The following is a 26,319-nucleotide window of genomic DNA, read 5'->3' as shown; positions in this document are numbered from 1 at the left end:
AAACAACACACCTATTTTCACACACTAAACAGATGCTTGCAGTCAGAGAGCAGTATTTTTGTGGTAGACTACGCAGTGAACTATTCTGGATGATGAAGGAAAGCAGCATACATTTGCATAGAAATCGGGAAAACATACACACCAATTGAAACTTCTCAAATTTAATCTGATACGCCAATTTTTAAGCAAGAAGGAGAAATAATTACCTGTACATACAATCATAACCAGACATATAATGTCAATCCACTTGTATTTTTGTAGTGCTTTTAACAATGAGCACTGTGGGCCTTAAGTTACTAGAGGTTGAGCAGGCAACACGAAGGACATACTGCCCCCAGAGAAAAGGAAACTTTGGGAGGAACCATACAAGGTAAAGATTGATTCTATCCGCTTTCACCAATGCCATCATTCAGAAGAGATCCGGCGGAGTTAAACTGGCTGTCTCATGTTTACTCTGTATCCTGGATTCAACACAAATACCTATTAAATTCTATTTTCAGAATCAGTCTCAGCTGACCTGCATGTTGCCCGAAAGCCCCCTGGTGTTCGGTAGCCAGCGTGGCATTCTCTCTGCAAGCCACCGAGAGGCAGTGTTTCTTACTCTATTAATATAAGCAACAGATTATAGACGAATTTAGACACCATCAACACTGAATTAAAGAATATGACCTTTATGATTAACGTAACATATTCTACTCTCCGCTTCCCCCTTCTATCTGGAGATGACTCGAAAAATCCACCAAACCAAATCCAGTTTCTCTTGACCAGTTTTGAAGTGGTCGCAACACCGCCATCTGCTGCTCACTTGTAAATTTGTATCCATTTTTGTGAGCATATAGAAAAAGAAAACCTGCATTCATTATTTATAAAGCCAATATTGTACGAAATGAAAGTAAAAGGCAGTTAAAACCTGGCCACGCCGCATTTAAAGGAGAGAGATTATCCATGTTACTGAAATAAAACACAGCAGACCAATGTTTTTACAAGTTTTTTTTATTTTTTTTCCTCTAATTACATTTTTTTTTGGATTAAAATAAAATTAAAATAAAAACCAAACATCTTTTTTTTTTTTCTTTAAATTCAGTCCCCCTCCCTCAATCCTTGCCCCTCCCCAAAAGCCAAAAAACCTCAGCACCTCAGTGTTAAATGTTGGGTGCCTTGTTGCCCCTGGGAGATCTAAGGTGGCTGCCCATGTACACTGAGGGCTGGACCCCAGCTCTGGAACCCCTCTTTGTACCTGCCTCTCTCTCTCATAGTTAAAACAGCTGCCACTACCTTGGCTGAGCTCTCTCTGTATAAATGTGAAGTCTGTGTTATGGTTCCTGTGTATGCATCTATTCTCCATCTCAGCGTTTGTGGTTATAATAAAGGCCCCCCGTGGTGGGTCGGTGGTCGCCTTGCGCCCCACCCCCCCACAAAGATAGGATGGGTTGAGTGTGGATAGTGGGAGCAGAGAGAGAGAGAGACGCTGCCGAAACAGTGGGGGGCGCCGCAGGCACAGGAGGAGGGGGCGTGGTCAACCTCCACTGGTCCTGAAACCTGAAACGACAAGAAGTGGTCTAATACAGAGACAGACAGAGAGAGAGGGAAAAGACGGAAAAGAAAAACAGCGATGGGGCCGGGTGGCGTAAACCCTAATACTGAATGGCAGCACTGGGCGGAGGGGGGGGGGGGAGCACCTGGAAGAATGCTGGGGAGGACAGAGCGGTAAAATGTTACACTGCAAAAGGAAAACCATGGAGGGAAATCAGGGCGTGCTGGACAGCGCTCCTTAAAAAAACCTTCATAAAATAAATAGGAAGAGAACCAAGCACTGAACAGCACTGAACAGTGAACAGAATCGTCATCGATGTCTGACTGGCTACAGGCCGAAAGCCGCTGGTGAGGCGAGGATGAGGGGGGAAAGGCGGCGTAAAGGCGTCAAGCTCGCGGTTATTCCTCAGAGGGCGACGGCGGAACGTCATACAAAACAAAACCCATTCCTGAAACAAACAGCCTCGAAATAAAAACCAAAGGACGAGCTAATTCCGCTAGGAAGCCGCCTTCTGCAAAACATAAGGATACCGGTCGCTGCGTTCGATGGGAATGGGCGAGCGATGTGGTGCGTGAGTCACGGGCAGAAAAGAGGATACATCTGCAGCCTGACATTTCATCCTCACCATCAACGTCATCATCATCATCATCACCACCATTGTTGCCAGGGCGATGTCTGCACATCTCCCTCATAGCCAGTTATACCTTACCAGGACGAGCGCCCCGCCGGGGCAGCCACACACACACGCACTCGCACACTGCGGTCAGTCTGTCTGTCTGTCCAGGAGAAATGAGGCAAGGGCTCACTTTCCCTTTTCGGGGGTTTGTCTTCTGCTTCTTCAATTTTCTCTTTTTTTTTTTGTTTGGGGAAGGGGAGGGGTCAATGTTTTTTTTTTTTTTCCTTTCCTTTTTTGGGGGGATAGGCAATATTAATAAGGGGAATACCACGATGTTGTTCGCCCTCGGTTCCTGGAAAAGAGAGAGAGAAAAGGAGGGTGAGTTTTTTTTTTTCCCAGTGGCCAAGAAAGACAGCAGTTTTTGGAGGCTTGTGTGTAGTGGAGCAGGGTCGTAGGGATGTGGGGCAGTTACTGCAATTTAGCCAATGCTTTTAATAAGGGTATACATTTACCCTAATTATACCAATGGTATATACAAGTAAACAATTTCAACCAACACTAAAGTTTGAATTGACCAAATTAGAAACCAAAATCAATTCAATCATTTATGATGGTTATTTGAAAATGTGTTGAAAGTTGTTGATAATTGATAGTTCATCTGTGGATATGTATGGGAGAGTGAAGACACCCTCTTTCTCCCTCTTTCTCTCTCTCTCTCTGTGCAAACGCCCCTCCTGGAATTGCTGTTGGAAGAAACCTTATGGATGGAGGTTCCCCATCACCACAGCCTTCCTTCAAGCACAAGCATGCATACCCATACGCACGCGCGCAGGTTTCACACTGCAGATCTCTCACAATGGCTTAAGACGGATTGTTACTACTGGTAAAGAGATGGTTAAAAGTTTCAAGAGAATATCAGGCTGCAGGAATGAACCCCGTATGTTGGAAGTGATGCAAACAAGCAGTTGCGAGTGAGCAAACTGGTGGTGGTGGGGGGGGCATGAGAAGGCATCCAACAATAGCTAACATCTGAAACCTGAGGGGCTGCGGCTGCGACTCTCAGCGTCAATCAAAAGTGCATTAAACCAGCGTTTCTCAATCCGATCCACGTTTTTACTCCCTCCCAGCTCCCTGCCAGACAATGCAACATGGTCAGCACACGTTTCTCTACGAACATATACATGGCAAGGCAATGCAAGGCGTGCATTCTGCACTTAAAATTAATCTCCTGCCGAAATTAGCTGCTTTTTGCTATTAAACAACTGATTAGCTTAAAGCACTGAAAATTCAGGGTGCAGACAAAAAACCAGCCCAGGTAAGAGCCTAATTAAACACTTTGATAAATCTTGGAGAGTTGGGGCTCCCTACACAGCAATGCACCGCACTTGAACTCCCCTGCAGATTCTACAGTAACTCAGGATAGCCTCTGATTTATCTCTGAAAGAGCCGACAGCCTTTCCAAGCCCCAGTCCCTCAGAGTTCACACCCAGCTATCAGCATCTCACTCGCTGCCTGCTCACCTGAAGGCCCGGCCTCTGCCTCGGGGTGCTGTGTAACCACTGTAGTACCGCGACCGCGACGATGAGAAGCTGCCGCCCCGTGAGCGGAAGCGGGCCCTTGGGAAACCACGGTCTGTGGTACTGATTCCTGGCCTGTTGGTTCTCTTGGCTCCCACCTGAGGGGAGGAGAGAATGTCAGTGGCTACAGTTGGGTCGTGGGAGTTTTACTCACACAAAAATGTTCTGAGGGCAGACGGAAAAATGGTTCAAAGACATAACCTATCAGACTGTAGAGGAGGTGGATCCAAGCAACTAGAGGAGACAGAACCAATAAATCTGATTGGTTGGTCCCACCTCCCCTTGTTGGTTGGACACACATGCTCTACAATCTGATTGGTTGAAAGAGAAAACCAATCATGTTTCCATCTGCCCTCAAAATATCTGTGCAAGTAAACACCCATGAGCCTACAGTTCTCCTCGCTGGTCAGCTTGACTCTGGAGCTGGCAAACCAAGTCAACACAACGTACAGGTCGGTCTGTTCAAAATCACATTCCTTTACACATCAAATCGCATGAATCACACGAATCCAAATGGTTAGCGGTGCAGCGGGTTTTGCCCAGCAGCAGCCTTGAGGCCAGCCCAGCAAGCCCTTCCCCACTCCCACCTTAATCTGTCTGCCTCTGAACAAAGACTCATCGAGAGCCATGGCCGTCCGCACAGACTCCTTGTCTGCAAATTCGATATATGCAAACCTAGAAAGAAGAATAATTCTGTTAGTGCCTCATGACAAAACCTTCAATAGATTATATTAATGCAAATATTTTCATAGCCAAGAAGTGGGCAGAAAACCATACAAAAATATTTTGAAATTATTTACACACAGTGAACTGTTGCCCACATAAGCAGCAGAGTGACACAGATATTGATATAAACAGACAAGCTGCCATTGTCTAAATTTCAGTTTTACAGCTGATGCAAGTAAAAATAAAAATATGTAGGGGAACCTAAACGTAGACGTACCCCCCTATTCATTATAATGTTGAAAACCAGAGCTGCCAAATGATACACATTAATAATAAATAGTCAATGGGAGAACAGAATTTAAAATGAGTAATTCGTCGTACATAATATGTGCAATAAAGAAATTTAGCACAATAAAATATACATAATACAGTAAGAACATCTCTCTGCAATGTATATTACAGTGCTCCTAGAATAGCTGAGCCAGAGCAAAAGGGTGGGTTAGCTACCCCTTTGGATGCCCAGTGAACTTGTCACACAAGATGGTAACTCTGTTGACGGAGCCACAGCCGTGGAAATGAGCTTCCAGCTCTTCTGCAGTAGCACCATAATCCACCTATGAAAGAACATTCGCCGGTGATTCAAAGACAGCCAAAAGGAGATTAATCCAATATGCCACCAAACCCGATAACATCTACTTACCAAACCTGCTAACCAAACCAACAAGGTGGCAGACACGCACGAGCTTGGAATACACAACTCCTTTTTGCAACACTTCACTTCCACTTAACTGAATGACACCATCTCAACACACTGAATGATACCATCTCAACACAGAACACTAGGTGCCAACCCTCCTTTCGCATACAATCCTGATGGCCAGACACTTACATTTCCAACATAAATTGACCTCCCATCTGCCTCCATCTTCTCCTCTAAGGACATAATAACAGGCCCTGCTGAAGAAAATGGAGAGTGTTAATGAAAAAAGAAAACAACCTGAGTAGAATATCAGTCATACCGAAAGTCAACCCCATGAGTCTCCTTCACCAGCCCTTCAGTTGTAGTGACTATGAAACAAAGGTCCACGTCATGTCTGACATTTAAGATCAAGTTTAATGTTAAACTCCAACAGCTATATTTCCAAGCTCACTGTCACTTGCCATTATGAGCTATTACTATAAATTAACAGAGGGAGCACCACTTCACTTCCAGTTTAATTTGGACATAGTAAGATGAGAAATACTTTTGCCAGCTAGAGGGTAAGGCTAGTCTAAATAAGTGGTACACTTATTATGGTGAGACCCAAGAACTAAAATTACATGGGGCTGTAACCACAACATAAATAACCAATCGAGGCACAGCCTCATTCATCCGAATCAAACCTTTGAGGCAAGTTCCTACTGTAGTTGTTTCACCTGTTCCCAAATTGGGTCTTAGAAACTTGCTCCCCATTGCTTACCAGGTGGAGGACTCAAGTTCATCTGCTTCTCCACCTCATTCTGCAGCTCCTTCAGCTTCTCTGCTTCCTCCTCCATCTCTCGGACGCGAGCTTTTATTGCCTCCAGCTCCTGAATAGAGAACCATTAAAAAAATTAGTTCACACACCCCAAAATGGCAATACTCTCCCATTAGACGTGAATGCAAAACTTAACTCAAGTGATGACAGGTAATTAAAAAAAAACACAAAAATCATGCCTCGTGCTGCACAGGATGCATGTACCAATGCCCAGACAAATAAAGGTCCTTGCATTCCTTAATCTCGTTACACCGATCAATGAGAGAAAACTGCTGGTTAAAGGCATTGTATTAATCCACCAAATCACACAGTACTAAACCTGGGGCTACTGGTCAGAGTGTTCACTGTCAATGTCATTGTAGATGCATTTCATATCAAAAGAACAGTCCTGCTCACCACTGGTGAATACAGCAGTAAAATGCAGCAGCAGAATACAGCAACTAAAGCTAGGGGGTTTAAAAATATCTTTACCAGTCATTGAAAAATTAGGTATACACCTGATGTGGTCAGCCTGCATTGAAGGATACATCTGCAGTGCGATCTGGATGTGTGAAACCGCCGCCCGCATGACAGAAACAATTCTGAACCAACAAGAGCGATGTCGATGCTCAGAAGTTAAAAAAAACGCTGCACTGCAGGGCAGCAGCAGCTGGACAAAGCAGCTTCCAATAAGCCCTGCTTCAGGATCACTACTTTCATACCATTCGGGTCTCGGAAATTACACATCACAACCCTTAAAGATGAGGATGCAACCGACGGCTACTGCTAAAATTGATACGCCAATTCGGCACGTGTGCATTTGGCGCAGACGTGCCTAGCTTCATTCTCAACGAATTCAGTCAAATAATTTTAAGGAAGCGTGTCCACTGCAGATGGTTCATACGTGTGCACATCATAAACAAAAGGGGAAAAAAGCATCATAGTTAACGCACACACTCGCCATGCAAGGGACATTTTAACGAGTAGCTGGATGGTCAGCCAATTATGAACACATAGGGTGCACAAAAGCCACACTAACGACCAGCCACGGACACCACATACATCTCGATCTCTTAAATTCTTACATAATTTAACCCTTTGCATGAGGAACAAAAGGAACAGGTTACTTCCCTAATAAGTCCATTTAAAGCAATCAAATCGCCAAGGATTGCGGAAATCCTCACACAATCGGCGGGTTTAAGTCAAAATGAAACATCATCCAGCCAGCTCCATCTCGAACCCAGCCACCAAGCTACATTTGACAGTGGAGCGACTGCAACGCATCATTAGCCTAAAATCAGCGATTAACATTTTCACGGCCGTAAATGCCCGGAAAAATACGAGCCGCGTTGCTTATGTTAAACCGGGAACCTTCGACGTAAGAAAACATCCGCCGAAAAGGAGAAATGTGTTTACCGTGAGCTTTAACGTTTTCTATGGTGGACAGACTCGCACTGCGGCGCTTACTAATGGCGGCCTGTCCTACCCTCGCCCTAGACTTGCATCTCCGTCTACTAACATTCATGCGACGAAGATAAAAAAAAAACACTACTGGGCACCTGGTGCAGGGAAGCTGGAGTCACGGTGGAGCCAAAATGGCTGCTAGCGACACGAACTGGCCATGCTTCTGCATCGTGTGAACCACAATGGCGATAAAAGGCGAAAAACGGAGACATGGCCGTTACCGCGAAGAATACAAAAATCCCACATTAAAAGAATGAATACTGTACTGATAGCTAAAATAAATGATAATGGTGAAATATTATTTATTTCTTCATTTAAGGTTAACTGCCACTCACGGGGTCTTCGATGGCGGCCTCTCCTTCCTCCAGCCCTGGTTCATCGTCGCCCACACCCGGATCTTCCAGCTCGGGGTGCCCAGAGTCCGAGTCCAACAGCGACTCTTCTGCTAGTCCGTTACCGAACTCCGCCATCACGCGCTCTCTCCGGTTCCAACTGGCCTCGTGGTTAAAGGCCGCTACTCACGCTGGGAGTAACGGGGGGCAACACGGCGGAAAGACGCTGCTTACGAAAGTTAAAATGAGAAGAAGAGAGAAAAAGCGACCGGCGTCGTCCTTTCTGTGTCTACTCGGAGGAATAGTTGTCCTGATTTGACTCGCGTCCTCCGAACGTTAGCTTATTTACACTAATAAGAAGCTATGAAAAATATAAAACGGTAAATCTTCTCTCAGGCGCCGTGTCTCCTGTAACAGTAATGGACATAGAAGGGCGGTGCTTCTGTGTGTCGCTACTGCGGGAGTGAACTCTGAATGCTATTGGCTGGGGCAACCTCTCCGGCACGCCTTCCCCAGGATTTACGCGAGCTCATAGGCTCTTATGCAAATCCATTGTACGTTGACGCCGAGAAGATTTGACCATTCGAAATTCTGATTTGGTTGATATTACGTCAATCGTTGAGGTAGAACACTTGTCTCGTTAATATTATACTGCTTACAACTAAGTCATTCGTTTTTATTGATAATTTTCTTTTTTTTTTTGTTACATTTTTGGCAACATTGACTTTTTCATCCGTCAAATGAATGTACATTTTTAGATCAATATGTTATTATATGTCTTATTTCTTAATTTCCCCCCCCCAAAATTCACGTATAACACAATGTCCTCTGATCTGGAAAAGAGCACATGAAATACGTGATTGGTTTATGTAATATATAAACTAGCTGTATTTAACAGAATTTTTAATATTACATTTTGATGGCATGACATTACAGGACACTGCATGGAAGGTCATAATTAATTGTTTCATTATTACGTGGAAATTGGTAATCATGACCTGATATCGTTTTTAATTATTCGACGTCTTAGACAAATTGTTCACCATGTTTTCTCTCTATTATTTTTAAAGTGAACAACAAAAAATAACTGTGGTTACACAAAATTACCGAATTCTATGTAGTGCTGTCTGAGAACAATGATTTGAATCACCATTGTGCCGTCATTTCGTAAATTATTTTGTGTCCACCACCAACTCAAAATAATCCGCCTTAGGGGTATGTACATTCTGCCTGTGCTCATATTGATGCTTCAGTGGGTGTATGTGGGTAAATAGTAACTTGTTCTCATATTCATGCTCCCCAAGATATCAAATACATTTTATTGCAGCATGTGGATCTACATTATGCAATACCCTTCTTGCGATTAAAAAATGTCCTTTAACAGGTTTCTCCACATGTAAGACCAAATACACTTTAAAATAATAAATTTTGTGAGATATAACAGCTTGACAGTACAGAAAACTGTGAAAAACAAAGTAGCATTTAAATAAACTGATATTGCTTGAAATTCCTTAATTCAGCAATTATGTGTGACATTACATCAACTGATTCACATAACAAGGGCATTTGTAGAATGCAGTTGTTTTAAAGCTGTTCATTAGACTATAGGCTTGCTGTATCAGCACACACATCAGCATGCAGAGCACTCTCCAGGCCCCCTGAAGTGGATGAGAGCTACAGAAGCATCCAACTCAGTATTTCCCAGTACTGCATCACAGGTTGCCAACCACATTTGTAAAGAAACAAACAAGGAAATTAGTACATAGATGATGTGCAAGTTAACACAAAGAGAAAAAAAACACCTATGAGAAACAAGTCACTTAAATTTAAATTGATGAAAACATCAATACAATACTAGACAGATATAAGAGGGTAAATAAAGCAGATTGAAGTTTTCTCCAAAAAAAAGTTCAACAGGTTTTATTTATACTTTTTCTCTGGAAAGCAAAGAAAACAGAATGGAAATCAAACACAAAATAAAGTTACAAGTGTGGACAAAAGAAGCTTAATCAATAAACTATTGATTCATATAATATTATCAACACTGTCACATTATTGTTGATATTCATACAAATGCCATTAAAATGGGTACAAAGCAATAATAATCATGGCAGTGATGATAACAATGATAATAGGAACTAGTACAGTTATGAGTGATAATAAAGTGAAATTGAAAATGGTTACACATGGAAAAAAAAACCTTCATTACTTGTGTCTTCCTTAGACAGTACAACACGTTAAGATAAAAATTTGCTTAACATAGTCCTGGCTTTGTATACATGAGCTACCATCCTGATACACCATGAGACAAAAAAAAAGTAACTGTGCCACTAAAACAAATTCAATTAATTGAAATTAATTCGGTTACAACTTGCTAAATGCTCTGGAACACTGCGAGAAACTCAATATTCAGTTATTTTATTTTGATGTCTTGGTAATGCACTCATCTGTAGCTCATGCATAAATCCTGGGCTAGCTGGCACTGTCAAACAGTGGATGTTTCTTTACACTGAGAATTAAAACATGATCTCACCAGTCATCTCACCCTTTCCTTACCCTAAATATTGTTTTTTGGTTTTTTTTTGTTTACTGATAAAAAGCAATTTAGAAACAACTTTGGAATAACACTTCTCTTAATATATTTAACCTTTATTTTAGGTTTGAGTTTAATAGTAACAACATTAATAACAATAATATACATCTTTAAAGCAAAAGGAAAAAGAATATCTTTAGTATTTCTTTGAATTACATCTGTCTACACCTCCCTTCACTGAACATCGATTAACCCTGGCATGTCAGTACACTCCATTCCTGACCAGTACTATGATCACAGCCCAGTGCATCATCAGCTTTTCACAAATTAAAAATTACAGAATAAAATGTGTACCCTTCACAGGTATATCATACAGGATTCGTTGCAATGGACCTCAAGATATGATCGGCATCTATTATTTCCGTTACCTTTTGCAGACTTTAGTTAGGAACTGTAGACAGGGTAGAGGGGTATGAGGTTAAGTAGTACTGTGGTGTAGACTAACACAAAACAAACGCAATGACTGATTTAACATCAAGTGTTTCTGGATTATACATTATTAGGTTAAAAAAAAAGCCATCAGATTTGGTTTCTGATCACTGCGTGGCTCGATTTTTGAATAAGGTCAATACAAGTTATTAAAAGTAATTTCATTATTTAAAGTCCACTGATAATCATTAAAAAAAACACCCTGGTCATCAGCATTTGTTTTGTAAATCTTTTGTCACAGATGATCTTAACATAAAAAAACAACAACAACAGACTCCCACTGCACAGCACAAATGTCTAGTCTATGCTTTACGATCTGCAATGTAGGCCCTTGTACACAAAGTGCTAAAAGCAGGAACAACAGCAACTATTCAATAGATTTATTTTGACTCACAATCACAGAACATATATATTTATATCCAGCACCTATTGTGTCAAGTGTAGAGCTATATTTTATCTTGTATACAAAAATTGTTTATGTTTTGTAAAATGGATCAAGTGCTGTGTAATGAGAGTCTGACCCCCTGACTTTCATTTCCACTTCCCTTCTCTCTCCAGGATTGTCTTTTGGACAGAATGAGTGTGCAAAAGAGAAAGAGAAAGATTACAACATTTTGGTTATAGGCCCAGTTGTAGACCACCTACGTGGTTCTTTGAAAGCCCAGTTTGAGTCTTCACACGTTCTGTGTTCAGTGCCAAATGATGCCTGATGACTCATGAGCGTTCACATTGTACACTGCATAGCCTCTCTAACTAGGTAGGTTTCTTGTGTACAAAAGGTCAAATTCAACACAATCAAATCCACAAATTGCTCTAGCACCAGCAGGTCCAATCCATCAAAGTATTTGGTGAATCCAAAAACCAAAAATCTGGGTCTCCTTCTGTCCCACAGGAGCCAAATAACCAGCATTCTCTATTCAAAGATTGTCCTGAACCAGTTCACCAGGATTTAACCCAATACATATGTAGGCTGGGCAATGAAATCTCTTGCCATCCATGTCTGAGTAGCAGTGAAGGAGCTGGTTCAATTCGAGAACCTTTTCATGATGAAGGGATTGTTAAGTGTGAAAAGCAGGAAAGGGGTTAAAATGACGACAGATTATCGTGAGCTAACTGTCTGCTGATTAAAAACACAAAAGATCAACCATCACATAACCAGGACAGAGAACCTGTTCCAGCACTTCAGTCTGTAGATTATTACTGTTAGTGAAGCAGTCTGTAGTTAGTCTATTAAAATGGGTCCTGTTTTGTACCAAAACTAGACAGCTCTGCAGATAAAGTCCACCTGATGTCCAATGAAAAATAAAAGGTATCAAGGGGGTTAGGGCTTTGCTCAGAAATTCTAAGTTACTTAAAGACCAGGACCCAGAACCATTTGTGTCCATTAAAAGCAAAGGGCTCAATGGGCCCAGTTTCTGTGCCAGCATCCTGAAAGCTATGTCTAGCTTGTGGTGCTGGCTGGATTTGGGGAAGACTGCACAGCCACTCCAGAAACCAAACTGGACCCAGTACCAGAACCTTTGTTTACGAGTGAAGGAGGCTGACCAAAGTTAGTGGATCTCAGTGTGGCTAAGTGCCGAGGGGAGAAGACGTGGGTTCTCCCTGCTGCTCTGGACTCAAACTCCACTGCGCATGCATCACAGCGCCCCCTCAGCGTTTCACGACCTGCTGGCTGACCCAGGCCAGGGGGAGCCGACGGTTCCAACACTGTCAGTTGAACTGGTTTTGGTAGGATGGGACGGTTGGCTCGGAGTGCATTGTAGAGCAGGAAGCTGCCCGAACTGGTGTCGACTTTCTTGGATGATTCTGTACTGGGAGACTGCAAGTGAATGAGAAAGAGAAAAATGGTTAAAAGAAGAAACGGCTCATGTTTTTGACACTGACCCAAACAGACCGGTACACACAAGTATATGGTATTCTAGCTTGCAGTGGTCTGGAATTGGCCTTAGGTCATAATATAACTCAATAATATGTTTCCAACTAAACTGAAAACAACAAAACTAATAAATCATGCTGCCTGATGCACATCTTGCATATAGTTAGTCCTCTGGAAAAAAAAATGCATGAAAAATCCATCACAAATATGGATTACATGAACCAAAAGTGAAAGAAATTTAAGGTCTGAATATTCAAACAATTTCCCTCTCATCACCATTCTGAGCTGAAGAAGGTAAGTCAACTAACCAATCAAAACAACATGTGAGAACTGCTAGAGCAGGATGTCCTTTGTTAAATAGTGTAACTAAATCAATTAATGTAAAAATCAGGGGACTCTCCAATTAAGCATGGAAAAATAATCCAGGGAGTATTTAAGTCCTGCTGCTCAAACACAGCACTCATATTCAAATCACACAGAGCTAGGGGACGTAATCTGTCTCACCTGCTTCTGCAGCTGCAACCTCCAGCGCTTCTCCTTGGCACGGGTGTTCTGGAACCAGATCTGCACTACCTTCAGGGGCAACCCCAGCTCTGTCCCCACGGTCTCACACTCCAGCGCATTTGGGTGAGGGCAAGTCTCATAACACGACTGCATTATTGACACCTGCAGGGATGTCAGGTGGGTCCGTGGCCGTCGAGGAGTAGAATGAAGCACATAAGATCCTTCCCCGGGACTGGACTTGGGGGTGGTGCTTGCATTAGTGGGAGTGGAGGGGGCTGCGGTCGTTGTGACAGATGTGCGGCCCGATGACAATGACAGTTGCTCTCTGGACAAGGTGGTCATCTTAAAGGTACTCTTTGAGGACCAGTCGTTCAAACCATTTTGTTTGTGAGATTCTGAAGGAGGAGGTTTGATGGCGAGTGCAGAGGGTATTTTCGGTACCATACGGTTGGAGGACCCAGGACCCATTTTCTTTTCTCTATGATCCTCTTCTTCCTCATCAGTCTTTCCTTCTTCCCCTTCATCCTCTTTGCCTCGTTTGCGCTTTTGGGAAGAATTGGATGAAGGAGAAGAACGAGTCTTCATAACCACAATAGGGATAGCAGGAGCGGCAGCCACAGCTTTGCTGGCAGGTTTAGCCACCGTTACTTGATTCTGCGTTTCTGACTTGGGTTTCGGCATCTTCGGCACAACCGACTGAGGGAGGGAAGGGGAGGCGACAGACTCCTTTGAATTACTCTCTTCTTTCTCCTTCCCTTTCTCTTTCTCCGCCCGTGTGTTTTGTGGTGCAGTCACGGGACCAGCTCCAGCAGAAACTTTAGCAATTCCAGAACTACTAAGGCCACTGGTATTTGGGGAGGGACTGCTAGAGAAAATGGGCAGGGTGAGGGGCCAGGTGAACTTAATGAGCGGCTTTCCCACTGCAGCCAAGGTGCCATCACTGATGAATCGAACTTCCCCTTTGCGCTCACGTGCTCTCATGTTCTGGAACCATATCTGGACCACCTTCTTTGGGAGATGGACCCACTCTGAAATGCGCTCAAACTCATGCTTCCCAGGATTAGGATCTTTAAAATAGCAGCCATAGAGAACATCTAACTGCTCCGTTTGAATGATGGTCCTAGATCGCCTCATGTCCCTGAACCGTCTACCCTTGGGATGTTTCTGCTGTTTCTCAATTTCTGTCTCTCTATCTTGCTGCTTCCCTCTTTCTTTCTCCATCATAGAGGCATTCACTCGTTCTGCTGCTCTAATATACACTGTGCTCGTTCTGGAATTATTGCTATTGACACTGCTGTTGGTGGTTGGAATAGCTACAGCTGAATCTGGTTTAACACGAACCACAATTAGCCCACCCGCTCCTGGTGTTGTTGGAGCCAGACCAAGGCCATCGAGTGCGTGGTCTCTCTGGAGGTGCACTGCCTTGCTACCAGCGGAAGATGAGGAACAGGGAGTTGTGGAGCTGGGTTTTTTCCCGATGCTGAGATCCAGAGCAGATTCGCAGATGCCTCCGTTAGAAATGGAACGGGCTGGTGACATGTGGGAGGCTAGAGGAGGGGCTTTCAATGAGTCGAGGAAAGGGGCAGAGCACCGGGTAATGGTAGGGGGATGTGTGAAGGTAGGGCCACGTCCTCTCTCCCGATCTCCATCACCTTCAACCATCCCCAACCCGACTGCCGAGGGTTGGAGAGAGAGCACATATGGGTTGAGAAATTGGGTGGCAAAAGGTGTTAGAGAATGAGAAAGATGGAGAGCTTGCAGGTTGCTGCCACTGGCAATGCTGGGAAAGGCCTGCTGCTCAACAGAGGCAGACAGAGGTGGGGGATCAGCTTGAGCTTCTAGCTCCAAATCTACATCAGGATCTAGTCTGACAGCCTTAACCTCCATTTCCTCAGCCTCCCTCCTCCTTTTCCTCTTCTTTACTTTCTGGTTTGTGCCATCCTCATCCTCTTCAGTGTCCTCTGCATCGGACAGGAACACTGTGGAAGACCGAAGTACTTTTCCTCCTCCTCTTGATTCCTTCTCATCTCTCAGTGTTTCCTCTCTTGCCGGGCTGCCTAATTCTTCCCTAACTGAGCTGTTTTGACTCTCCTCATCAGTCACAATGAAAGAGGTATAGAGTCCATCATTGTCAGAGTCAGAAGTCAGGCAGGACTCTCCGGGGCTCTCCCTCCCTTGCTCCTTGCCTCTACCTCTTCCACCACCGTGCGATAAGTCTATAGCATGACTACTTGTTGTTGGACTCTCACCTTCTTCAGTCTCAACTATAGTAAGAACCCCTTCTTCCTCTACCTCCTCCTCTTGATCAACGGCCTTGTTTAGCTCTTCAAACTGTGCTTTGCCTAAGCTATTTTTTTGCCTGTCTCTGGTACGCCGGGCCTCTCTCAGCCACCTGCGCACAGCCTCTTCATCAAGGCCCACCTCCTTCCCCAAAGCTTCACAGTCTTCCCGTAGCGGACTGGCTGCGTCTGTTTCGCTACGCGATTCCAGAAACGCCCACAGCACCTGCGATTGAAATTCAGACAAGACAGGGGGCACTAATTTGGAGTTGGGACTTTTCAAATTTGAAATACGAGAAGCAGTTAATGGTTGAACCGCATTTAATGGTATGAGACTACTATGTTTTAGGTCAGCGCTGATGCAGTTTAAGAGTTTGTCCAAGTTAGGACTTGGGCTTTTATGAGGGCAACAGGGGTCTACGTTGCCAGGGCAAAAAGTATCATTATTACAAGGGGAGAACGTTGTGATATGTATTCCCGGGGAGTCGTGATGCATAGCATCACGAAATGGTTCGGAGTCATTTTGTATTTCTTCAGTCTTATTAAATGCATCCTCTTTGATTTCCAACTGCTCTGTGATGTCACTTCCCACAGTTGTGTCTTTATCGGTGGGCTCTGCATTAGATTCACCCTCCATGTTCTGTTCACTTTTAGAGGTTCCGTCAGGCTTTGAAAAATGCTTCCCCATATTTTCCCCCTCATTCTCGTTCTTTATAGTAATCTTCTCCAATACTTCACTGTCTGCTTCAAATTTGGGATTCATTGAAACTCTCTCTTCTTTCACCACAACTTTGCCTTGACCATTCTCCCCTCTCTCTTCAGTGTCTTTATTAAGCTTTTCTTCTACATCTCTGGGCTCTTCCCGCTCATTCTGCCCTGTGATGCCTTGCAGAGAAGTAGAAAGTCCAAGTAACGACCCGGTACTCTGGTTCTGTATAGTGCTGAGTCTTTGGGCCAGGAGAGCTTGCTGTGCAGCACTGAGGCCCAACAGGGGGACTGACTGGGTCAACACTGCATTGGGAGTCTCAAGGCTTGAACTCTGGTTTTGGGTCTGCAGTCCATTCAGGAATAGGGGCAGAAGCAGCTGTTGCTGGGCTATCAGTTCCAGCTGAGGGGTGGGCGCACCGGGAGCAGCACCAGGGTTGGCAGCAAACAGAGGGGGAGCCACAGAGTGCGGACTGGAGGTGAGCAGAGTGAGAAAGGCTGAAACAGCCTGTGCCGAGGCCACAGGAGACGAAAGCAGAGAAAGGGCTGGAGCTGAAGGAGGGCAGGTTGAGGGTACAGTCTGGGGCTGACTTTGTTCTGTATCTTTGGTTGCCCCTGACGATGAATTCAGACTTCCCTGGATACCATTAGCGTCAGTGCTGGCACTTCCACACTGCGAAGCATTAACCACAGACCCTGCAGCTGGGTTAGCAGTATTAGCTGCACTTGTTGCTGTGGTAATATTTCCAGAATGCACAGTAACTTTCTTATCAGAATTCCCAGAAATAGTGTTTACAGCATTTCTGCTGCGCGTCTGGTGCAGAACAGACTTCATGTGACTCTCTAAGGTGAAAGCGTGGTTGTAGGAAACGCGGCACACGGCACACTGGTAGGGTTTGCTAGAGATGAAGGGCCGGGGCAAAGTTGGCTGGGAGGCCACGGAGCTGCTCGAGGAGGAGGCGGCATCGCTCTCTTCACCCTGTTTTACTGACCCCATTCTCATCCGCTGCAAGTGGGAGGTGGAGCTGTAATGCACCCCCAGGGCACTTTTAGAAGGAAATGACTCCAAGCAGGCATTGCATTTATAGGGCCGGTTTGGGTCGAGAAACTTTTCCAGCACCGGGTCACTGGTAGCTTTGCTGGTGTTGGTGCTGTTTGCAGCATTACCCACATCAGGAGAGCTGTCCTTTTTAAGAGCACCCTTTCTGGTTCTCATTGATTCTGAGTATGGGGACTTTTCTTGAACGGCTTCCACCTTGATCTTTGCTCCCTCCTGCTCTCCCTCTTCCTCACTTTTAGCTTCCGTTTCTGGCTGGGGTGCGGCTTTGGCCCGGGTGCCCCTCAGCAGCCGTGTGCTCACAGCACCTTGCTTGGATCCCGCCGTGTTTGTGTCTGCGTCCAACTGTGCTCCATTGCTCTCGGAAGGCATCAGCTGCCTGGACAGGGCATCTGCGAAGAAAGAAGCTTCTTTTCCATAAAGCTGAATGACAGCCGATCCTCAAACAAGACTCACTAGCCATTCACAACATGCTACTCTATATTACCTGTTTGTCATTACGAATCCACAAAGACTGAAACTCAAATTTCAACTTAGTTGTTTTTCAAAACATCCGTTTCAGAACAATTTTTTTTTTCTACAGCTGGTTTCATAGAAAAATTCTTTCAGCACATCAATACTATCGTTTTGTCCTGACATTTCTGACGGCTAGATGCATACACAGTTGCTTGTGGCATGTAACTATTAATGGAGTCAGCAACAAAAGATTATGAGTGATACAAGCTTGTCTACTGCCACAGTCAAGATCAATTACCTGGAGAGCAGGTAGTATTGAACTGAGGCTATTTTCTTTGTCAAGCACTTAATGAAGAGAAAAAAAAATAAAAAAAATCACAGTTCCCCGATTATGCATTACTGCTCATATATACACAAATCACTAGCACACTTTACAGTAGAGCCCCCCACACCTTCCGGTTAACATTAACAGTATGCACAGTCATATTGACTCAAATTTGAACTCGAACACTGAATGCGATGCGGCGCCCATGACGAGCAGCGAGATCTTACCAGTGTTGCTTTGACTGTCAGTTTCCTCTGATCCACTCAAATTTTGCACTGGTGTGGCCTGAATCAAGACACAATACAGTAAGAGGTCAAATTAGACCTAAATGCACATTAAAATTCGGGATGAATTTCTCTGAATACTGCACTATGATTCTACAATAACAGAAGAGACGATGAACAATCCTAAATAAATCAAATATGATATATTTCCTATGCAAAATTCTCAGTTAGAAGACTGGCCATATGTAAAAGCACTTACGATACAAATTACGAAGCAGTGTCCACAAATGTTATATGGTATTACTTAATCACCACACATTAAAAAAAAAACACTATTTTAGTTTATTCAAAAACACAATAAGGAACTTACAGTGTCAAGCAATCTGTCCAGACATGCAGGCAGGACACTGTGTTTATCTGTTAGGTGCTGAGCAAGAGAATCTCTGTCTGTCTGTCCCTGTTGACACAAGGGACATGGCCAGACCAACACGTTGCTCTGTCCTTGCACATTCTCTCCTGACTCCTCCTGAGAGACACATAAAACATGCCCATATGTGAACATATTAAAAAGAACATTCTCTGTGTTATCATGGGGCCCCAGTAAAGAATAATAATAAAGAAAATAGTTGCGTGGGTGTTCTGCTGTGGAGGAGGGGTCACAATACAAGGAAACAATATACTCTAGTTCCCAGTGACCTTGATTGTGTGTATGCTGATCACTTCTTTTACAAGATTGAGTTGGCTAGTCTCCCCTGAATTGCACAATGCGTTTTAACATTGCTGGCGAATCAATAAGAGCGGTCATTTAAATACTGGTATTCTAGCCACTAGTCTAATATGAATCCATTGCCTCCATACACATTTTTGAAGAATGTATTTCAAGTATGTACTTAAAGACTTATAAAACTTTGACTGCACCAATATGAACGAGAGTACCTGCTGTTTGAACACACTTATCTATATAAACTATATATATAATGCAATATGACATTTTATGAACACTAAGTGTAAAGCCATTCGTACATAAAACAAGCATACCGTCTATGCCTCCGACTTGTCAGACGTATTGTAAAGTGAACTTGTGAACCAAGCAATACCCTTCTGTGATGTTCACTCAAGATACTTCGAGGAATAACAATTTTGCTTTTTTTAAACACATTTATAAATTGATACGAATACCAATCTTAACAACACCTATAAGCAATGCATGTGAAACGTCTTTGAAGGTCAAGCACCACTTATTTCATTTACGCGCAGTCCTTTATTAAGAGGCAAAAACCAAGATTTACTGGAAATAATTTCCAAATAGTATTCAAGCACTGATGGACACAATTCCACACGGTGAGAAATCCTTGATCACCAGATTTACAGAATCAAACAGCTTCCATTTCTAGTTGAACTGCTTTGGGGAGAGTGGGGGAAACTTCTTTATAAACTCTAGTGATATGATAACTTACATTTACATTTACAGTATTTGGCAGACGCCCTTAGCCAGAGCGACTTACATAAGTGCTTTAAGACGCTGCGATGAATTTTTCCGATACTAGCTCAATAAGGACCCAAGCTATGAATACCATCTATCCGAACACTGTTGAGGAAGTGTAACAATTTTTTATTTTTTTTGTACACATACACACACACACTGAACGTATTTTTCATTTGCACACATATGAACCCATAGAAATTCTCTGGTTTTCAGATATTCCTTCTTTGTCTCCTGAGAGAGACAGAGACAGACAAACAGGGTGTAAATCATTGGCCCTAAGGCGATTCAATTATCATTACTTAAGGAACGATTCAATGCATCAGATATCCTTAATTTGCACCACGATTCCATTAATCAATTATTCTGATTCAAACCTTTAACTTCACTAAACAAATATAACCAAAGAAACTCACATACTACTAATGGAATACAAATGCAGAGTCATTTAATATAGCAGAATTCTTCCTCAAAAACACCAACTAATAAACTGAACAAGAAAAACAACACAGAGAAAGCTCTACCTGATTGGCTGCTTTAACCTAGGGTAACTAGGGGAGCACCACTGTGGAAATTTTAACTGATACAACAACTGATGTGCGTCGAATATTGTCAATACCAATAAACTAAACTACAGACCTCAGTACACCGGAGTTCCCATTTCTAGTTTTTTTTTTATTTCGTTGGAAAACAAAGTGATCGATCTGCAGGCCAGATTCATTAATGAATCAAACATATCAGGGGCTGGATCTTTGAGGCATCTTATGGTGGAGAATGAGCCAATGAAACCCGTCATCCTACACTATGGAAAAAGCTGATCATCCAGTGTGATCACCTCCGTTCTGATGCTTAACTTTGAATATTGATAAAGATTAAATATAGGCCAAGACTGACACTTGGGACCACTGGCGATATTTTAATATTTAATGAATTATCGGCTGTTACCAATATGTTGACCAATATGTTGGTTGTCATCACCAAGGCTAGCATTACTTTTTACTTTGATAGCTAGTTAGCTACCTCAGAGTCTTGACCATAGACATCATAAACAGCAAAAAGATTTACTTTCTGGGTGCTACAAGAGTGGGTTCCCCAAAAGCATCACAGCACAGATTCTCTTAACCATTCTGCACTACAAAGCAGGACAGAGTTTCCACAAAAGCATCAAAGATCATCAAGTAGCACTTCCTTTATGAATATTAATGAACCTTTCCACAGCCATTCTATATTTTGTGTGCTGGAACTGCTACTTTGGAAGCCTACCTGCAGCACAAGTGCAAGAGCACAACCCAGAAGTAGGAATATCTGAGAAATTACCAAACACTAATTACAAATTAATGGAATTGAATCACCAACCTTAACCGATTCATCACCAAATTATCTTTACACCACCACACACACGCAGAACACTCAGGATGTTATTCAGCTCCCCTGGAGCAGTTCTCAGGGTTAAGGGTGTCACTTAAGGGCCCAACGTTCTAATCACAGCCACAGAATGCCAAGCTGTGGAGTCACACAATGCCCCTTGGGCATTAGAATAGAAGAGGTCAGAAGACAGTTCACAAGAGGCCTTTATTTTGATAAATCCCTACCACAACAGGTGAAACTTCACCAATTCAAACAAGGCACCATTTGAAAGACAAAAAAAAAATTAAGATGAGTGTTTAGTTCGTGAAAAATTTGTAAGGGGGGCAGCTATGACATGGCTGGAAGTTCGATTCGCACCTCCACTCTGTGCCCCCCTTTACCCCATGTCACGAAAAATTCCCCCTACAGTTCAACACACATTTAGGATAAATGGTATTGCTAAATTGCACACTGCATGCATGCCCTATGATGGACTGGCATTTCATTGACGGTGTAAAATCGCCTCTGCGACATGCTGCCTGGAAGAGGGTAAGTGATTAAAAGATGGATGGATATTAAGTTATACTTTAATAATTTTATAGCTAAAGATACAATGGATACATGAAGGTATATAACTGCAGTTTTAGAAGTATGCATTTCATGGTCTCTTAAAAACACACAAGTCATAACGTGTATGTGGAGGCACCTTCACCTCTTGGGGTGAGATCACAAGACCAAAACCAACCACCTTTAAGGGAATAGCCTGATAAAACACTGGGCAAACACTTCATTGATCACAGAAGTAAAGTCGTTTTGTGGAAAAGCCAGATGCATACAAGTTTCACTTTTAAATACCCGATTACTAAAACCCAGTACTCAAAAGTATAACATTTGAGTAGTTCCTATCCATTCCATTGCCTTCCAAGACGATACTTCCAATTTATGGTTTCTATTATTAAAAACATACAGAAATGGGAAAAAACTATGCATATAAACACCACACTAAATAGCCATAATGACAAAAATACGACAAAAACAGTCAGTTTTCACTACGAAATCGCGGTGCAAATTACCAACTCTAAAGGTCCTTAAAAGCTATCAAATCTAATCTGATTACAATAGGTAAATCCCACAATGATACATGTAAAGATAGCAAATTAATGTCAGTTATCCGCTGTAATGGAATCCTTTGACTTCCATATTTTCAACATTTGAAGATCACGGGGGGATGGGGGGGGGGTCACTTAAAGGATCACCGCGCTGCGAGTCCCCCCTTGCAGTTTTAGTGGCTCAGGTTAACTTGATGCTTGTGCAATTAGCAGTTAGCCGGTGAAATGTTGCTTAGAAAAAGCTGCATTGTTTATGAACCAAATTGGACGTTTCGAATACGAGGTTAAAATTCGCCCCTGCAATTAAACAAAATAATTGGCGAAGACCATCTTCGTATGACGTTATTACGAGTTCTTATGCAAATTACTACCGTCCCCGTTTTGCCTGCCAATTAACCCACAGACTACTTGGCCAACTGGCTGGCCGCTCAATCTGCTAGCTAGCTGGGTACTTCTCTGCATCGCCGACACGTCTCTTGTAAACAAGCAGCTCGCCTTGTATATTCAAATAAAATGTCCGTGTTAGCCAGGTGCGTTAATTTAGACGAGTACTTCTTGACCATCGGTTATATAAAATAAGACAAAAGACCCCCCCTCCTCCTCCTCTCCAAACACCAACACATAAGAGACGTGTCACAATTACCTCGCTAGGTCGCCATAATCACTACAAATTTACCACTTTTCTTTCGTGCAAAAAAACCAAAGATCCGCCCATTAGAGCGCACACTCACGAAGAGAGGCGACCACAAACAAAAAAAAAGCCCACACTCGTAACGATAACTCATCTACATGCAACGCGTATCCTTAAAAAAATACACGGTGGGGAAAAAACTCCTTCCCAAACCTCGGCCTCGAGTAGTGCCCTAATCGCCGGGGCTTGTGCGACGCTGCCAGCCCGCCGCGCCGCGCCGCGCACCGCCGACCGTCAGCCGCTCGGACGGTGTAGATTGAGGCCTACGACCGCTTAGGCTCGGTGTAATTAATTAGGGCTCTTTTACAGATGTGTAAAAACACTAGCCCCCCCTTCCCCACTCCTCAACCTTATCGCCAAAATTTCACCGCTTTCCTTCGCCCACTCGAACTCCTAAAATGCCAATACGCGGCTCGCTACTTTTTCATAGCTACGAATTTATTCGATTAATTGGCAAATTGGCCGATTAAATCCGCGCAGCGGGCATGCTAGCTAGCTAGCTACTTCTTGTAACAGTCGGTATGCACGACAGAACCGACGGCTAATGGGGTGGTGGTGCTTATACGGGAGAAAGACGGACACGGAAAAAGTTTGAGTTTTTTTCCGAGGTGTGACCTCTCGCAAACTTACTGCCTAGCAAAATGCAAACATATTACTCAAATGCATCTGCACGCTCCATTCAGCCACCCCACACGCAAAGTATGAAATGCGCAGCAGCTAGCCCATTCGGTCGCAAGCTAGTCGCCGCGTAATTAGCGCGGCGCTACATTTATTTAGCCCGGTAAGCAGGTTAGCTAATTAGAGGCAATTCAATTAACGCGTTACCTGCATGGTCGCTGCTCCAGCGCACGCTTCCTCTCGCTCTTTAAAACCCACTGAAAAGTTTTCTCTCTCTCTCTCTCTCTCGCTCGTTCGCTTACTCTCCCTCCCCCTCCCTCTCTCTCTCTCTCGCTCTCTCTCTCTCTCAGTCACTCACTCTCTCTCTTTCCCCTCTTTTCCTCTACTGTAGTAAACATACAGCAGCTCACTGGCAGCCGTGATATGCGCATGCGCAATCATAACACCAAGGAGGACATTGAATTTAATGGTGTGCCTGTATCAGGGGGCCGTTCCGAGGCAACTTTTGTGCCTTATTCTTGTTCCGATCGACTTCCTCTTTCTTCTAACGAAACTTTGTTAACTTACTGTTTGTTATGTATTTCGTGCTTCATTGTTTAATCCTTTTGTGATCTGTTTAAAATCCCTTCAACCAAAGTTGTGTAGTACACGCGTCACACTTTTAGCTATCCGTCAGCATAAAGGGAACATTAAATATTTATTATGTTTTATGTTGTACCATGTATGAATGCTATTTATTTACACATATATATGGACATGAATTCTTGATACTACAAATACTCAAGGGACACTAAGAGCATTTCCATAACAAATAACAATTATGCTAAATAGGAAAATAATTTTCTTTATTTTTTGAGGGCACTTTTATCCAGAGCAATTGGGGTTAAACGTGTTGCTCAAGTGCCCAACGGTGACATCACTGCGCTGATAAGATTTGAACCAGCGACCTTCCAGAATCCTAATCCACATAAACAGGGACGTCATTAGTGGGCCGTATCCCCCCCAAATAAATGAGTATTTCTTGACTGAGGTCATGAATAGCTTTTTATATTACATACAAGTTCGCCACCCAGTAAAGACTCAGCTCCCCTATCCATTCAACTATAACTACGCCCCTGCACATAACCACAATTTACCCCCAAATCCTCTGATTTAACTGAATTTCAGCAACAAAGACAAAATAAGTATGTAATAGGTACTGGCTAATTTAGGAATTCTTTTGACATATCAAGAACAGCAGGTTGCATGGTGTTTAAGGGCAGCCTTTTAACTTGACAGGCACAGAAGGATTCTTGTGACTGTATACCACTGATAGAGGTACTTATGTTTAATTACTCTGGTAAAACAGGAAGCTGAATAAATATATGCAATTATAAAACTTTAAATAAAGACGTTGGCCAAACAAGGTGGTGATATCGCATTTTTAAAAAATAATTGCAACAATATTATCCTGCCCAGTTTGAGAATATGGTGATGTTTATGTATGAGAAGGAACTGATCTTTCTTTAAACAAAACAGTAACATATAACTTAATCATACAGTAACACTCCCACTGTTAATACAATCCTGGCTAGCCAGTAACAGCTAACCATTTATGCTATGTGTGACTGACCAATGATATGGCAATGGATATTCATAATGCATTATTTCTCATTTTATGTGTATATTAAATAATCTATTCTGGTGTATTTATTCACAATAATACAAAATGTTCTGTTCATATCTGTACATAATAAACTGTTTCTTGTTCCTTTGTTTCTTATTTGGTGACCACCGGAAATTTCGTAAGATATACTTTACTGATGCCAAAGGGAAATTCATTATTCATTTGTGAAGTTCACTTATTTAATCTCTTTTCCACAATATACAAGTATGAAATAATACACTAATATAAAATGCTAATGGTAAAAACAGCAATAAGAGCTGCAGTTAACATTTCTGTGGATTATTTAATGAATTGACAAGTAGTTCTTTTTAAAATGCAAGTCATTTTTACCATGTTGGCAGAAAAAAATCACACTTGTGTTGGCATATTAATTTACATAGCATTTGCTTATTTACTGAGAAGAAAGAACTGAAGAATACACAGTGAATTCTGATTTGTTAAGACTTGTAGGATTCAGACATCCAGAAACACAGTCAATCAGCATGTATTTAGGAACAAGATTAGGTTTTGACCTTTGAATAATAATTAATAATAATAATAATAATAATAATATAGATCAGCAATTTAGACATTTTAGACGACTGTGTTTTAAAAGTCTAAACTAAATATTGTACATGTTTATACTAATAAATCGTCTTCATGTTTAATTAGCAGTGGTATGTTTACAGGTGAGGACCTAAAATATCAATTATATGTCTAAATTAATTACTAATATTTTGAATTTTGTATATACGTACCAAAGACTAAAAATATGCATGACTGGTGAGTCCAAAATGCCTCCAAAAGTGAACATTTTTAAAGTGAAAATGTGCCATATATATGCAACCATTCACTTTTTTACACCTTTATAATATAACGCAAAATTGAAAATTGTGCGTTTCATCATTTACTCAGGATCTTGGCAGGAATAAAAGCTATTGATATAATAGCTGGCACTCCAGCCACCATAAAAACTTCACTCTGCTCCAGCAAAACAGACAGGACTCTTTTCTGTTCTCCGCGGGAGTAGCTTTGCTGCAGCCATCTACAGGAAGGCTGCATGTATGATGATGGGGATGGGGGAAAGTCCTCGAGAGCCTCGGAAGAGACGAAACTGCTGGAGAACCAATGGGGTCAGGCCTGTAGAAGACCAGGACTGATGTGGTGCTGAGACACTTCGGTTCAAATCTGAGGCAGCCCATCCTGGTAGGCGTGTGGAAAATCTTTTCTCCCTGCCATGATGACCATCTTCCTCTACTGTCGGAGGAGCTTTGAAATCTCTACATTTCAGTG

The 26,319-nt window shown here is 42.6% G+C and overlaps 2 protein-coding genes across 8 annotated transcripts; both read right to left on the bottom strand.

The window, feature by feature from the left end:
* Window positions 1-1,017: 1,017 nt before the first annotated feature.
* On the bottom strand, window positions 1,018-8,138 carry LOC125739732 (polyadenylate-binding protein 2-B-like). Of its 5 annotated transcripts, none has more exons than XM_049010154.1 (7): window positions 7,306-7,417; window positions 5,854-5,962; window positions 5,283-5,347; window positions 4,901-5,007; window positions 4,315-4,402; window positions 3,671-3,825; window positions 1,018-1,539 (listed from the first exon to the last, which is right to left on the bottom strand). In XM_049010154.1, the coding sequence occupies exons 2-7, from the start codon at window positions 5,927-5,929 to the stop codon at window positions 1,347-1,349; spliced, it is 684 nt and encodes a 227-aa protein (XP_048866111.1). In that variant the 5' UTR covers window positions 5,930-5,962; window positions 7,306-7,417; the 3' UTR covers window positions 1,018-1,346. The 5 variants fall into 5 exon arrangements, with proteins under 5 accessions (XP_048866111.1, XP_048866110.1, XP_048866108.1 ...); XM_049010153.1 differs by having other exon boundaries at window positions 1,021-1,539; window positions 5,283-5,350; XM_049010151.1 differs by lacking the exon at window positions 7,306-7,417 and adding an exon at window positions 7,689-8,138 and having other exon boundaries at window positions 1,026-1,539.
* Window positions 8,139-8,990: 852 nt separating this feature from the next.
* LOC125739731 (zinc finger homeobox protein 4-like) lies at window positions 8,991-23,742 on the bottom strand. 3 transcript variants are annotated; one of them, XM_049010147.1, is made up of 5 exons: window positions 23,589-23,742; window positions 18,504-18,659; window positions 18,137-18,194; window positions 13,088-17,520; window positions 8,991-12,526 (listed from the first exon to the last, which is right to left on the bottom strand). In XM_049010147.1, the coding sequence occupies exons 1-5, from the start codon at window positions 23,592-23,594 to the stop codon at window positions 12,149-12,151; spliced, it is 5,031 nt and encodes a 1,676-aa protein (XP_048866104.1). In that variant the 5' UTR covers window positions 23,595-23,742; the 3' UTR covers window positions 8,991-12,148. The 3 variants fall into 3 exon arrangements, with proteins under 3 accessions (XP_048866104.1, XP_048866106.1, XP_048866105.1); XM_049010149.1 differs by lacking the exon at window positions 23,589-23,742 and adding an exon at window positions 23,394-23,564; XM_049010148.1 differs by lacking the exon at window positions 23,589-23,742 and adding an exon at window positions 22,716-23,369.
* Between the last annotated feature and the right edge of the window lie 2,577 nt (window positions 23,743-26,319).

The sequence above is a fragment of the Brienomyrus brachyistius genome, chromosome 4 (genome assembly GCF_023856365.1).
Source record: "Brienomyrus brachyistius isolate T26 chromosome 4, BBRACH_0.4, whole genome shotgun sequence".
Taxonomy (NCBI): domain Eukaryota; kingdom Metazoa; phylum Chordata; class Actinopteri; order Osteoglossiformes; family Mormyridae; genus Brienomyrus; species Brienomyrus brachyistius.
Note: the sequence above shows the minus strand (reverse complement) of the source record. Positions and strands in the feature narration are given on the sequence as shown.